The 14,705-nt window shown below is 57.6% G+C and overlaps 1 protein-coding gene across 1 annotated transcript in view; it reads right to left on the bottom strand.

Moving 5' to 3' along the window:
• Window positions 1-516: 516 nt before the first annotated feature.
• LOC144670197 (transmembrane protein 179-like) overlaps window positions 517-14,705 on the bottom strand; it is a 17,808-nt gene continuing 3,619 nt past the window's right edge. Inside the window, exons 2-4 of the mRNA XM_078532681.1 lie at window positions 6,303-6,440; window positions 3,933-4,011; window positions 517-1,909 (exon numbers count right to left, since the gene is read on the bottom strand). Of these exons, the coding sequence (XP_078388807.1) occupies window positions 1,718-1,909; window positions 3,933-4,011; window positions 6,303-6,440 (409 nt within the window). The 3' untranslated portion in view covers window positions 517-1,717. The remainder of the gene's footprint in view (window positions 1,910-3,932; window positions 4,012-6,302; window positions 6,441-14,705) is intronic.

Raw genomic sequence — 14,705 nt, 5'->3', positions numbered from 1 at the left:
GAGGGAGAGGGCAGAAGAGAGAGAGAGGAGGGGAGAGAGAGAGAGAGGTTCAGGGAGAGAGAGAGAGAGAGGTTCAGGAAAAGCAAGGTGCAGAGAGAGGGAGAGGGCAGAAGAGAGAGAGATGGGGGAGAGAGAGGTGGAGGCCAAGAGAGAGGGACCGAGCTCCTAGATGACAGTTCTATCACATCTGTTACCATGTAGGAGTTTTAGAGTGGTAGATTACTCTGAAAGAGTCAGGCAGACAGAGAGAAAGACAGACAGTGAGAAACTGAGAGAGAGAGATAAAGAGAGAGAGAGAGAGACAAAAGACAGGCAGAGAGAAAGAGTGACTGAGAGAGACAGACAGAGAAAGAGATGGGCAGAGAGAGACAGATAGATAGACAAACAGAGAGAGAGACAGACGGACAGGCAGAGACAGGACTAAACGAGAGCTACATCAAGAGGCGATGAGGAGAATGAGAAATGTGGAAAGAAAGTAAAAGATAAAGGCTGGAGAAATTAGCACAGAACACAGTCTCATTTTCATTGTTGTTTAATAAATACAAATGGACCAGACAGGTTGACGCACAAGTAACACTGTTTATACTGATAATAACTTAAAACAAAATTCCAGTTTAATAAACACAGGGCAGAGCTGAACTTTATTCCATTGGTGTGTGACAGGAAGTTGGTTTTGCACCTCTCCTGAATTTTATCTCCACCGATCCACCCAGTACAGTTTCTGATCTGACAGCTTTGAGTGAGTGGAGATCGGATGCCTGTCCCCGGGACTCCTTAGTTCATGATCCCCTCCTACCCACGACCCTCCTCACCCCCACTCCTCTCCTGAGGGTAACAACTCAATTCCAGGGACCCCGCCCAGAATGACCTTGCTTCGCCCGCAGCCCAAGGCAACGGGTTGGTTTGTTCGACTGTGGCGGGCGTCACAGGCAGAAACCTGCTCGTGCCCTCGTCTGTGCGCAAGCACCTTCCGGGGCACGGGGTCACTGGATGGTGATCGGTTACACTCAGGAGCTGCTTTCTGCTCCAAACCCCACCTCTTCTCCCACCCCCGCTTAACCCCACAAACCCCTGAGAGGAATTGTTGGGGGAGGGAGGAGGAGGGGGGAAGCTACAGATAGTCCCCAGCCCTGTGAAAAGGGGATGGTGTGGTAGGGAAAGCGGGGGAATATCAGACGAAAGTCCACATACCAAACCCTCCGGCGCGCGCGTGCCCCAGAAGCCAACTCTGGACCGAGGCAATCCTCGTGGCCGGACAGGAGGTGAAAGTTCACTCAACGGGCGGACGAATGGTCCACTGGACGGAGCAGAGACCAGCTCAGGATCCTCCCACCCGAGTACGAATGGGCCGGGGGAGATCAGAAAACTCAAAGCGAAAGATGATTAACGGGCAACTGAAGCGGAAAGCGGACAGAGTGTGTGTGTGTGTGTGAGGGGGGGGGGGAACAAACACGACAAGAGTTGAATCTCGTTCCGGAGGCGGCTGTGAGGAGAGAGACTGCAAATGCCAACAAAAATAAAAACAAACCGAGGTCGATAGCCTTTTCCCCGCCCCCTCCCCCTCCCCACCGCAGTGTATAAACGGGGCAGGTGATAACTTATTTACCCCACTAAGGGCTTTTTATATAAGGGCCCGAGGGCTCGGGTTTGACCACAAGACGCTGTCTTTACCGAGAGGCTTCTTCGCGCCTGGCAATGCCGCGTGGGCACCGTCGGCTCAGATGAAGACACTGGGGAGGTCCGCCTGCTCCTCCGGAGGTGGGCGCCCGCGGGTGGAGCGGTCCAGGAGCAGCTCCTTCTCCCGGGAGAGGCAGCGCGCCAGCTCCTTGCGCTTGTAGTTCCGGTAGACCTTGAGGAAGGCCAGCACGCCCAGCAGGACCCATATCGTCCAAATGCTCCAGAGGCCGAACTGGAAAGGGAGACGGAGGAGAGAGAGAGAGAGGTTCAGCATCGGACGCAAAACAAAAAACAGAGGGGGGTGCGTTCTCACGGCTTGTCCATCCCGCCGATAACCCGCGTCGCCTTTAAGGGGGTGGCACGATCCCCAGGCCTCCGTCAGCCAGCGACCACGTTGAGTCCCGAGCCTCCACTCCTCAGGCTCGGGCTCCACGGTCAGAGTCGACCCTGGCAGTGCCGCATGGTCGGAGGTGCCACTTCTCAGGCAAGACTCTCAACCGCAGCGGGTTTCTCTCCCGATCCCGGACGCTCCCAAAGTGTTCTGCAGCCGTGGAAGTGCTTGTTTTGGACGGTCACCGCCAACCCAGCAGCCGGTTTGTGCACAGCAAGCTCCCACACACACGGCAATGCGAGGAGAAGTACCCCCCACCCCAGCATCCCCACCTCCCCCATTCCCCCCCCACCCACCACCGCTGCTCTTCTTCCAATGGTGGGCGTGGGATCTTTTTCATCCACCTGAGAGGGCAGACAGGCCTCAGCTGAAGTTCTCATCTAAAAGACGGTACCTCCGATAGAAGAGCTGTCCCTCAGTACTGATCCTCCGACAATGCAGCACTCCCTCAGTACTGATCCTCCGACAGTGCGGCGCTCCCTCAGTACTGACCCTCCGACAGTGCAGCACTCCTTCAGTACTGACCCTCCAACAGTGCAGCACTCCCTCAGTACTGACCCTCCGACAGTGCAGCACTCCCTCAGCACTGACCCTGCGACAGTGCAGCGCTCCCTCAGTACTGACCCTCCAACAGTGCAGCGCTCCCTCAGCGCTGACCCTCCGACAGTGCAGCACTCCCTCAGTACTGACTCTCCGACAGTGCGGCACTCCCTCAGTACTGATCCTCCGACAGTGCGGCGCTCCCTCAGTACTGACCCTCTGACAGTGCAGCACTCCCTCGGTACTGACCCTCCGACAGTGCAGCACTCCCTCGGTACTGACCCTCTTACAGTGCGGCACTCCCTCAGTACTGACCCTCTGACAGTGCAGCGCTCCCTCAGTACTGACCCTCCGACAGTGCAGCACTCCCTCGGTACTGACCCTCTGACAGTGCAGCACTCCCTCGGTACTGACCCTCCGACAGTGCAGCACTCCCTCAGTACTGACCCTCTGACAGTGCAGCGCTCCCTCAGTACTGACCCTCCGACAGCGCAGCACTCCCTCAGTACTGACCCTCCGACAGTGCAGCATTCCCTCAATACTGACCCTCTGACAGTGCGGCACTCCCTCAGTACTGACCCTCTGACAGTGCGGCACTCCCTCAGTACTGACCCTCTGACAGTGCAGCACTCCCTCAGTACTGACCCTCTGACAGTGCAGCACTCCCTCAGTACTGACCCTCTGACAGTGCGGCGCTCCCTCAGTACTGACCCTCCGACAGTGCGGCGCTCCCTCAGTACTGACCCTCCGACAGTGCGGCGCTCCCTCAGTACTGACCCTCTGACAGTGCGGCGCTCCCTCAGTACTGACCCTCCGACAGTGCAGCACTCCCTCAGTACTGACCCTCTGACAGTGCAGAGCTCCCTCAGTACTGACCCTCTGACAGTGCAGCACTCCCTCAGTACTGACCCTCTGACAGTGCAGCACTCCCTCAGTACTGACCCTCTGACAGTGCGGCGCTCCCTCAGTACTGACCCTCCGACAGTGCAGCGCTCCCTCAGGAACAGCACTGAGAATGTCGGTCAGCCTAGATTGTGTGCTCAAGTCTTGGAGTAGGACTCAAACCCATGACTCCAAGAGGTAAGAGAGTGCCAGCCACTGACCCATCGCAGGGGTCAAAACCACCCCCCACTCCCGGAGGCGACTCGATCAATCCTGACTCGCCACGCGAGGTAGAGCTCCTGCCTCTGGCAGGCTCACTGCTGAGTCACACAGTAGGGGTGGGATGGGGCGGGGGAGGGAGAGGGGGGAAGGGGAGGGTGGCGAGGGAAAGGCGATGCCCTTTCCGATTGCAATGTTTCCACGGCGATGGCTGCGCACTCACCTGGGCGATCCTGAAGTGGACGTAAAAAGCGGACGTGTCGACGTCCAGGTGGAGGTTTGTCGACTGGATCTCCTCACAACTGCCGAGGGAAGGAAGAGAAGCAGCAGGAGTAAATCCCAGAGCAACACGGGGAAAACGCACAGCCCCTCGGACCCGCACCACCATCCCGGCCGAGCTGAACCACAACCCCACCCACCGACACCCCTCCCACACACAACCCCACCCACTGACACCCCCCCCACAACCCCACCCACTGACCTCCCCCACAACCCCACCCACTGACACCCCTCCCACACACAACCCCACCCACTGACACCCCCCCCACAACCCCACCCACTGACCTCCCCCACAACCCCACCCACTGACACCCCTCCCACACACAACCCCACCCACTGACACCCCCCCCACAACCCCACCCACCGACCTCCCCCACAACCCCACCCACTGACACCCCCACAACCCCGACCCCCCCCACAACCCCACCCACTGACACCCCCACAACCCCGACCCCCCCCACAACCCCACCCACTGACACCCCCACAACCCCGACCCCCCCCACAACCCCACCCACTGACACCCCTCCCACACACAACCCCACCCACTGACACCCCTCCCACACACAACCCCACCCACTGACACCCCCCCCACAACCCCACCCACCGACCCCCCACAACCCCACCCACCGACCCCCCCCACAACCCCACCCACTGACCTCCCCCACAACCCCACCCACTGACCTCCCCCACAACCCCACCCACTGACACCCCCACAACCCCGACCCCCCCCACAACCCCACCCACTGACACCCCCACAACCCCGACCCCCCCCACAACCCCAACCACTGACCACCCCACATAACCCTGACCACCCCCCACAACCCCACCGACCCCCCTCACACAACCCCACCCACCGACCCCCCCACAACCCCACCCACCGACCCCCCCACAACCCCACCCACCGACCCCCCCCCCACAACCCCACCCACCGACCCCCCCACAACCCCACCCACCGACCCCCCCACAACCCCACCCACCGACCCCCCCCACAACCCCACCCACCGACCCCCCCCACAACCCCACCCACTGACCCCCCCCCCACAACCCCACCCACCGACCCCCCCACAACCCCACCCACCGACCCCCCCACAACCCCACCCACTGACCCCCCTCCCACAACCCCACCCACCGACACCCCCACAATCCCACCAACCGAACCCCCCCTCAACCCCACTGACCCCCTCCCACAACCCCACCCACCGACACCCCCACAATCCCACCCACCGAACCCCCCCTCAACCCCACCGCCCCCCCCACACAACCCCACAGAACCCCTCCACACCACCCCACCAACGCCCCCACCGACCCCCCCACACAACCCCACCCACCGACCCCCCCACAACCCCACCGACACCCCCACACAACCCCACCGACCCCCCAACAACCCCACCGACCCCCCCACAACCTCACCCATCCCCCCCACAACCCCACCGACCCCCCCACAACCTCACCCATCCCCCCCAACACGACCCCACCGACCCCCCCACGACGCCACCGACCCCCCGATCCGCTCCCCTCCCGAGATCCACCCCCTCCCCCCCCGAGATCCACCCACCCCGATTCACCCCACCCTGATCCACCCCCCCCCCTCTCCAGATCCACCCCTCCCCCTGCCCAGATCCACCCCCCCATCCCGATCCACCCCCCTCCCGATCCACCCCCTCCCCAGATCCATCCCCCCTCCCCAGATCCACCCCCACCTCCCCAGATGCACCGCCCCTCCCCACCCCCCCAACATAAAAGAAAGAGGAAAGGCCAGAAGAGGAGCGCTTGACCCATCGAACCCGCCCTCCCCCACCCCTCCGATTTCCGGGCTTCAGCGGGAGAAAGGAAAGACTGGCATTTCTATAGCGCCCTTCACGTCCTCGGGCCGCCCGAAAGTGCCTCGCGGCCAACGACGTACTTTTGGGAATTGTGTGGCCGACTCTGGCAACGTGGGAAAGGGGGCAGCCAATTTGCGCACAGCAAGCTCCCACAAACAGCAAGGCGACTATGAGCAGACAGGCGCGTGGTGTTGGGTGAGGGGTGAACGCCCCCCAGCTCTTCAGGCTGACGGCCCAGGGATTGTTTCTGTGCATCTCCCTGCACACGACCAACGATTTAAATTAATCCTGCTCCCCAAGATCTCAAAGCTGCCCCCTCCCCTCCCTCAGACCATCACCTCCCCCTGAAATCTACGGGCTCTTGAAGCCCAAAGCTTAGTATCTTGGTTCACCTCACGCTCTTAGAAGCCATTCGGCCCATTGTGCTCTGTGCTAGCCTTGTGCGTTGTTGGCTCTGGAGCACCTGCCGGGTGGGAAAATCACAGACTCACCTCATGGGCATGTTCCCGTGGTCGGTGACCACATCACACCAGATGTTGAACCCCACGCTGATCATGACGCTGGCGACGATGGTGAGGAACAGCACTGAGCAGCTCAGCAACAGGTTCAGGAACGCAGAGAAGAACGTGCTGGAAGGCACAAGCAAAATAAAACAGGGGACACTCTGTCATTGCCACCGAGGTAGAGTACACCCGCCACTGATCGGGCTCTCCCCCCACCCCCCCCACCCCCCGCGGCTCAGAGACCACAGGTCAGCCCGCTGTCTCGTGCCAACGAGACCCGCCCATGCCAACTCAGCACTGCTGCCCGATAACACAACAAGGCCAACATCCGGCTGCCCGCCATTTCAAATCACCCACCTTGCTCTCACACTCACATCCCTGTCCTCGGTCTGCTGCGACGTTCCAGTGAAGCCCAACGCAAGCTCCAGGGATCAGCACCTCATCTTCCAGTCAGGCCTTTTACAGCCTTCTGGACTCAACATTGAGTTCAGCAACTTCCAAACTTGAACCCTGTCCTCAGCGTTGCCCCCAAGTGCAAGTCTATCTCATGTTTTTCCTTTAATTCTGCCATTAACACCTACTCTGGACTAATGCTTTGTTCCTTTACAGCTACCATGAACACTCCCTTTGCCTTTTGTTCCATGGCATCTTTGGTATCTACTCTCTCCCACCCTTTAAGCCTGATCCCTGACCCTCCCCCACTCTCTCAACAGCATAAAACCCATCACGTTCCTTCCTCTGTTAAAAGCAAAACTACTGCGGATGCTGGAAACCTCAAACAATAACAGAAAGTGCTGGAAAAACACTCAGCAGGTCTGGCAGCGTCGGTGGAGAGAGAAACAGAGTCAACGTTTCGAGTCCGTGTGGCTCTTCCTTCATTCCTTCCGCTCCTCGGTTCCAAAGAAGAGTCATGTTGGCCTTGAAAGGGTTCACTCTGTCTCACTCTCCACAGATGCGGCCAGACCTGCTAAGTCTTTCCAGGGCGTTTTGTGTTTATCTCAGTGCTCCAGCATCCACAGTTTATTCTCCGGGGCAACTCTGCAAACTCAAACCAGACGCCAAACATTGCAGTGCAACATCGCTACTCTCCAAACAAGAACGATGATGCTCCTGCCAAACCTACTCAGGCAGGCGCCAACCATTGAGTAACCAACCACTGCCATTGCCGAAATAGTGTGACTCAATCATTGATCACAGAAATTCCCACCCATCACTGCCCCTGGCTACTAATACCATCCCAAACACCTCACCCTTTAATACCCACCCAGTCTAATCCCACTCTCCCCCTCACTCCCCACACCCTTTAATATCCCACCCAGTCTAATCCCACTCTCCCCCTCACTCCCCGCACCCTTTAATATCCCACCCAGTCTAATCCCACTCTCCCCCTCACTCCCCACACCCTTTAATATCCCACCCAGTCTAATCCCACTCTCCCCCTCACTCCCCGCACCCTTTAATATCCCACCCAGTCTAATCCCACTCTCCCCCTCACTCCCCGCACCCTTTAATATCCCACCCAGTCTAATCCCACTCTTCCCCTCACTCCCCTCACCCTTTAATATCCCACCCAGTCTAATCCCACTCTCCCTCTCACTCCCCACACCCTTTAATATCCCACCCAGTTTAATCACACTCTCCTCCTCACTCCCCACACCCTTTAATATCCCACGCAGTCTAATCCCACTCTCCCCCTCACTCCCCGCACCCTTTAATATCCCACCCAGTCCAATCCCACTCTCCCCCTCACTCCCCACACCCTTTAATATTTTTTCTTTTTCAATCTCCTGGCGAATTGCCCTCATTTTCAGCATCAGTTTGTGACAGAGAGTCCCACATTCCGACCTCCCTTTGCACAGGAACAATTTTTGCTCTCCTGCCCTTGTGTTCTGCTAGTGCTCATGTTTATCACTGCCTCGACAGCTGGTAGGACCAGACTCCCAGCCCATTTACCCGGGTGGTCTCATCTGGGGCCCTGTCCATCCCTCTCAAATTGTGCTAAAAAAAAATCAAAGCCCTCAACTTCTCCACCTCTATGACATTCCCACCCCAACAATCCCGATAACATCCATGACAGGAATCAGAGCAAATTACAGCACCAAAGGAGGCCATTCCGCCCATCGTGTCTGTGCTGGCTCTTCGAAAGTGCTGTCGTAGCTAGACTCACTCTACGCTCAAAACCCCGTTCAGTTCCCTCATTAAATCCCCACCTATTTTATATCTCGGAGGGCGGTGGGGCTGGAGGTGGTTAGAGAGATAGGGAGGGTTGTAGGGGCTGGAGGAGATTACAGAGATAGGGAGGGGTGTAGGGGCTGGAGGAGATTACAGAGATAGGGAGGGTTGTGGGGGCTGGAGGAGGTTACAGAGATAGGGAGGGTTGTAGGGGCTGAAGGAGGTTACAGAGATAGGGAAGGTTGTCGGTGCTGGAGGAGGTTACAGAGATAGGGAGGGTTGTAGGGGCTGGAGGAGGTTACAGAGATAGGGAGGGTTGTAGAGGCTGGAGGAGGTTACAGAGATAGGGAGGGTGGTAGGAGCTGGAGAAGGTTACAGGGATAGGGATGGTTGTAGGGGCTGGAGGAGGTTACAGGGATAGGGATGGTTGTAGGGTCTGGAGGAGGTTATAGAGATACGGAGGGTTGTAGAGGCTGGAGGAGGTTACAGAGATAGTGAAGGTTTTGGGGGCTGGAGAAGGTTACAGAGATAGGGGGGGTTGTGGTGACTGGAGGAGGTTACAGAGATAGGGAGGGTTGTGGGAACTGGCGGAGGTTACAGAGATAGGGAGGGTTGTAGGGGCTGAAGGAGGTTACAGAGATAGGGAGGGTTGTAGGGGTTGGAGGGGGTTACAGAGATAGGGATGGTTGTAGGGGCTGGAGGAGGTTACAGAGATAGGGAGGGTTGTAGGGGATGGAGGAGGTTACAGAGATAGGGAGGGTTGTAGGGGCTGGAGGAGGTTACAGAGATAGGGAGAGTTGTAGGAGCTGGAGAAGGTTACAGGGATAGGGATGGTTGTAGGAGCTGGAGGAGGTTACAGGGATAGGGAGGGGGTGTAGGGGCTGGAGGAGGTTACAGAGATAGGGAGGGTTGTAGGGTCTGGAGGAGGTTATAGATATACAGAGGGTTGTAGGGGCTGGAGAAGGTTACAGAGATAGGGAGGGTTGTAGGGGCTGGAGGAGGTTACAGAGATAGGGAGAGTTGTAGGAGCTGGAGAAGGTTACAGGGATAGGGTTGGTTGTAGGAGCTGGAGGAGGTTACAGGGATAGGGAGGGGGTGTAGGGGCTGGAGGAGGTTACAGAGATAGGGAGGGTTGTAGGGTCTGGAGGAGGTTATAGATATACAGAGGGTTGTAGGGGCTGGAGAAGGTTACTAGATAGGGAGGGATGTAGGGGCTGGAGGAGGTTATAGAGATACGGAGGGTTGTAGGGGCTGGAGGAGGTTACAGAGATAGTGAAGGTTTTGGGGGCTGGAGAAGGTTACAGAGATAGGGAGGGTTGTGGTGACTGGAGGAGGTTACAGAGATAGGGAGGGTTGTGGGAACTGGCGGAGGTTACAGAGATAGGGAGGGTTGTAGGGGCTGAAGGAGGTTACAGAGATAGGGAGGGTTGTAGGGGTTGGAGGGGGTTACAGAGATAGGGATGGTTGTAGGGGCTGGAGGAGGTTACAGAGATAGGGAGAGTTGTAGGGGATGGAGGAGGTTACAGAGATAGGGAGGGTTGTAGGGGCTGGAGGAGGTTACAGAGATAGGGAGAGTTGTAGGAGCTGGAGAAGGTTACAGGGATAGGGATGGTTGTAGGAGCTGGAGGAGGTTACAGGGATAGGGAGGGGGTGTAGGGGCTGGAGGAGGTTACAGAGATAGGGAGGGTTGTAGGGGCTGGAGGAGGTTACAGAGATAGCGAGAGTTGTAGGAGCTGGAGAAGGTTACAGGGATAGGGTTGGTTGTAGGAGCTGGAGGAGGTTACAGGGATAGGGAGGGGGTGTAGGGGCTGGAGGAGGTTACAGAGATAGGGAGGGTTGTAGGGTCTGGAGGAGGTTATAGATATACAGAGGGTTGTAGGGGCTGGAGAAGGTTACTAGATAGGGAGGGTTGTAGGGGCTGGATGAGGTTACAGAGATAGGGAAGGTTTTGGGGGCTGGAGAAGGTTACAGAGATAGGGAGGGTTGTGGGGACTGGAGGAGGTTACAGAGATAGGGAGGGTTGTAGGGGCTGAAGGAGGTTACAGAGATAGGGAGGGTTGTAGGGGTTGGAGGGGGTTACAGAGATAGGGATGGTTGTAGGGGCTGGAGGAGGTTACAGGGATAGGGATGGTTGTAGGGACTGCAGGAGGTTAGAGATAGGGAGGGTTGTAGGGGCTGGAGAAGGTTACAGAGTTAGGGAGGGTTGTAGGGGCTGGAGGAGGTTATAGAGATAGGGAGAGTTGTAGGGGCTGGAGGAGGTTACAGAGATAGGGAGGGTTGTAGGGGCTGGAGGAGGTTACAGAGATAGGGAGGGATGTAGGGGCTGGAGGAGGTTACAGAGATAGGGAGGGGTGTAGGGGCTGGAGGAGGTTACAGAGTTAGGGAGGGTTGTAGGGACTGGACGAGGTTACAGAGATAGGGATGGTTGTAGGGGCTGGAGGAAGTTACAGAGATAGGGAGGGTTGTAGGGGCTGGAGGAGGTTACAGGGATAGGGATGGTTGTAGGGACTGCAGGAGGTTAGAGATAGGGAGGGTTGTAGGGACTGGAGAAGGTTACAGGGATAGGGATGGTTGTAGAGGGCTGGAGGAAGTTACAGAGATAGGGAGGGCTGTAGGGGCTGGAGGAGGTTACAGAGATAGGGAGGGTTGTAGGGGCTGGAGGAGCTTACAGAGACAGGGAGGGTTGTAGAGGGCTGGAGGAAGTTACAGAGATAGGGAGGGCTGTTGGAGGTTACAGAGATAGGGAGGGCTGCAGGGGCTGGAGGAGGTTACAGAGATAGGGAGGGTTGTAGGGGCTGGAGGAAGTTACAGAGATAGGGAGGGGTATAGGGGCTGGGGAAGGTTACAGAGATAGGGAGGGTTGTAGGGACTGGTGGAGGTTACAGAGATAGGGAGGGTTGTAGGGGATGGAGGAGGTTACAGAGATAGGGAGGGTTGTAGGGGATGGAGGAGGTTACAGAGATAGGGAGGGTTGTAGGGGCTGGAGGAGGTTACAGAGATAGGGAGGGGTGTAGGGGCTGGAGGAGGTTACAGAGATAGGGAGGGTTGTAGGGGATGGAGGAGGTTACAGAGATAGGGAGGGTTGTAGGGGCTGGAGGAGGTTACAGAGATAGGGAGGGTTGTAGGGGCTGGAGGAGGTTACAGAGATAGGGAGGGTTGTAGGGGCTGGAGGAGGTTACAGAGATAGGGAGGGTTGTAGGGGCTCGGGGAGGTTACAGAGATAGGCTGGGGGTGGGGGTGTTACGAGGGCATGGAGGGATTTGAAAACAAGGATGAGAATTTGAAAATCAAGGTGTTGCTGGATCGGGAGCCAGTGTCGCTCAGAGAGGACAGGGGGTGATAGGGGAAACGGGACTTGAGTTAAGACATGGGGAGCGGGGTTTTGGGTGACCTCATGCTTAGAGGGGGGTGGGGAAAGAGACCAGCCATGGGAGCGTCTGTGTAGCCGAGTCTGGAGGTAACAAAGACAGGGATGAAGCCTTCAGCAGCTGATCAGCTGAGACGGGTGATGTCGGGCAATGTCTTCGTGTCGGTGCTGATAGGAGGCTCACTTCATGTCCGCGTATGGGACCAAGGCTACGAACAGACTGGTGTATCTCAGATAGGGAGAGGGCTGGAGTCAGTGGCTCGGGAACAAAACCAACGGCTTCGGTCTTCCCGAGCTTTATATCCGGAGGGAATTTCTGCTCACCCCGCACCGGGATGTCGGATCAGATGAGTGGTTCGATCATTTAGCGAACGGCAGAGGGGTTGAGAGAGGCCGTGCGGAGGGCGTTGTCAGTGTAAAGCGAATGCTGCGCTTTGGGGTGATGTTGAAGGAAGGAGCTGGTCCCTTCACCAGTGCACAAGCTGAGAAAGAACATGTCTCTGAGGGATATGTGTGCGAGAGAGATGGAGCGAGAGGCACACTCAGGGACGAGCTCATTAACCAGGCTCCTCCTACTTGCTGAGATTAGCTGTCCGGACAGACAATCTAACCGGGCCTGTGATTGAATCCACTGTGGCCTGCGAGTGACGATAATCGAATTACAAGCAAGGCTGTGTGGGTGGGGTGGGGGGAGGTGGTGTCGAGGGCCCTGCAGCATTAACCAGCTGCCTTGTGCACTCACCGTGTGGGTGGGGTGAGCACCTCCCTGCACATTGTGTGCAGGACTGCGGCTAAACCCCAGGCCCACACGGGGTAACCTGACAGGCCCAGCCAGGCCTGTACCCCGCACCCCCTCCCTCCCTCCCTCCCTCCCTCCCTCCCTCCCCAATCCCCCCGCCCCACTCCCCACCCCCCGCCCTCCGAAGAAACAAGCAAAATGGCTGCCACGCTTAAGAGTCGCAGAGTGATACAGGCCCTTCGGCCCATCGCGTCTGTGCTGGCCGTCAAGCACCTACCCATCCTAACCCCATTTTCCAGCCCCTGCGTGCCGCGGCCCTTCCAGCCCTCTTCTCATTACGCGCGCTGTCGAAATATATATATAGTGCCTCGAGGACGATGAGACCGCGAAGATGACGGGAGGGCACGATCAGGCGCTAGGCAAATGCAGCTTCCGGATCGTGAGCAGGGCAGGAGCGCCTGCGGGGGATGGGGGTTGGGGGGAAGGGCAGGGGGGTGTGGTGGAGGGGAATGGGACTGATTGGGTAGCTGTCTCAAAGAGCTAGCACAGGCGCAATGGACCGAAAGGCCTCCCCCGGCCCTGCGCAATTCGATTCTATGACCCAGAGCCTGCAGCCTCCTTGAAAAAAACAGGGAGGATTTGTCTCTTTTACTTGCTCTCCCCTCACCATCTTCTGTCCTGCCTGTGAATGGGGCAGGGTCCCCCCAACTCCCCACTGCCACTTTACAGTCCCAAGTTGGCATCTCCAGGGGTTAAAGATAATCAGCTGGACCCTGCAGTACATCCCCAATTCCCGTTGGGAGGGGACGGGGGTCGGGGTGGGGGGCGAATTAAAACCAGAGGGGCAAGCTGTTTCCTTTCAACCTTTCTTCGAAGGCTCTTTGCTTCAGGATCGGCGGAAAGCGCAGCAAATGGAGGAGGCCATTCAGCCCATCTCACGCCTGTGACAGCCCCCTGACAGAGCGGCTGCGCTTTGCCCCACGCCCCTCCCCCATCCCGTCGGAGGCTGCTTGAGCGTGCCGGGGGCCGGGGGGGGGTCACGTGACAAAACTCGAAGGGAGAGGCCGCAATCAGAATTGGGAACACTCTTGTGCTATTCGACCTTGGGAGGCGTGGTGGGGGGAGGTTGGTGGTGGTGGTGGGTGGGGGAGGCATCTAAGCAGCAGAGCAAAGGCCAGTCCCATCCTTATACTCGCATTGGGGGCAGTACAGCAAAGGTTCACTCGATTGGTCCCTGGGATGAGGGGAGTTGACCTAGGATGAGAGGCTGAGTAAATTGGGTCTATATTCTCTGGAGTTTAGAAGAATGAGAGGGGATCTCACTGAAACCTACAAGATTCTGAAGGGGCTTTGACAGGGTGGACGCTGAGTGTTTCCACTGGTCGGAGAATCTAAAACACGGGGGCCCAGTCTCAGGATAAGGGGCTGAGATGAGGAGAAATTACTTCACTCAAAGGGGTTGTGAGCCTTTGGAATTCTCCACCCCAGAGGATTGTGGATGCTCCATCGTTGAGTATGTTTAAGGCTGTGGGATAGACAGAATTTTTGGTCTCTCAGGGAATGAAGGGATGTGGGGAGCGCGTGGGAAAGTGGAGTTTGAAGCCCAAGGTCAGCCATGATTGTATTGAGTGGCGGAGCAGGCTCAATGGGCCGAGTCGCCTACTCCTTCCCCCTTGTTTCTTGTGGACTTGTGTTATTCCACATCCTGCAGCGTCGGGATGGTTTTCCCCTCCTCTAATCCAGGGGTAGGGGACTGGCCAAACAGTGACTAACACCGTCCAGGTCGGGATCAGCTCAGAACAGGGAGGCCCGGGAGGTGGGGTGGGGGGGAGTCAAACTGGGACCCCCTCCTCCTCCTCCCACTCACACCCCCCCTCCCCCACCTGCCAACCCACTCACCACAAACCGCAGCAAGTGGCAGGAGCTACACTTCACCACCAGTGGGCAAGGCAGGGAGACAGGGTGGAATGAGGAGAGAGCATCCCTGCCTGTCCATTTTCTTTAAATGTCACCTTTAGCGAAGAGACCAAAGGAGCCTGGGGGGTCAACGAGAAACATTTAGCGGCCTAGCTGGGGCCTAGAGGAGCCTGGGGGTCAACGAGAAACGTTTAGC

The sequence above is a fragment of the Cetorhinus maximus genome, chromosome 31 (assembly GCF_964194155.1).
Source record: "Cetorhinus maximus chromosome 31, sCetMax3.hap1.1, whole genome shotgun sequence".
Lineage (NCBI taxonomy): Eukaryota > Metazoa > Chordata > Chondrichthyes > Lamniformes > Cetorhinidae > Cetorhinus > Cetorhinus maximus.
The sequence above is the reverse complement of the archived record's forward strand: the minus strand, read 5'-3'. Positions and strand labels throughout refer to the sequence as shown.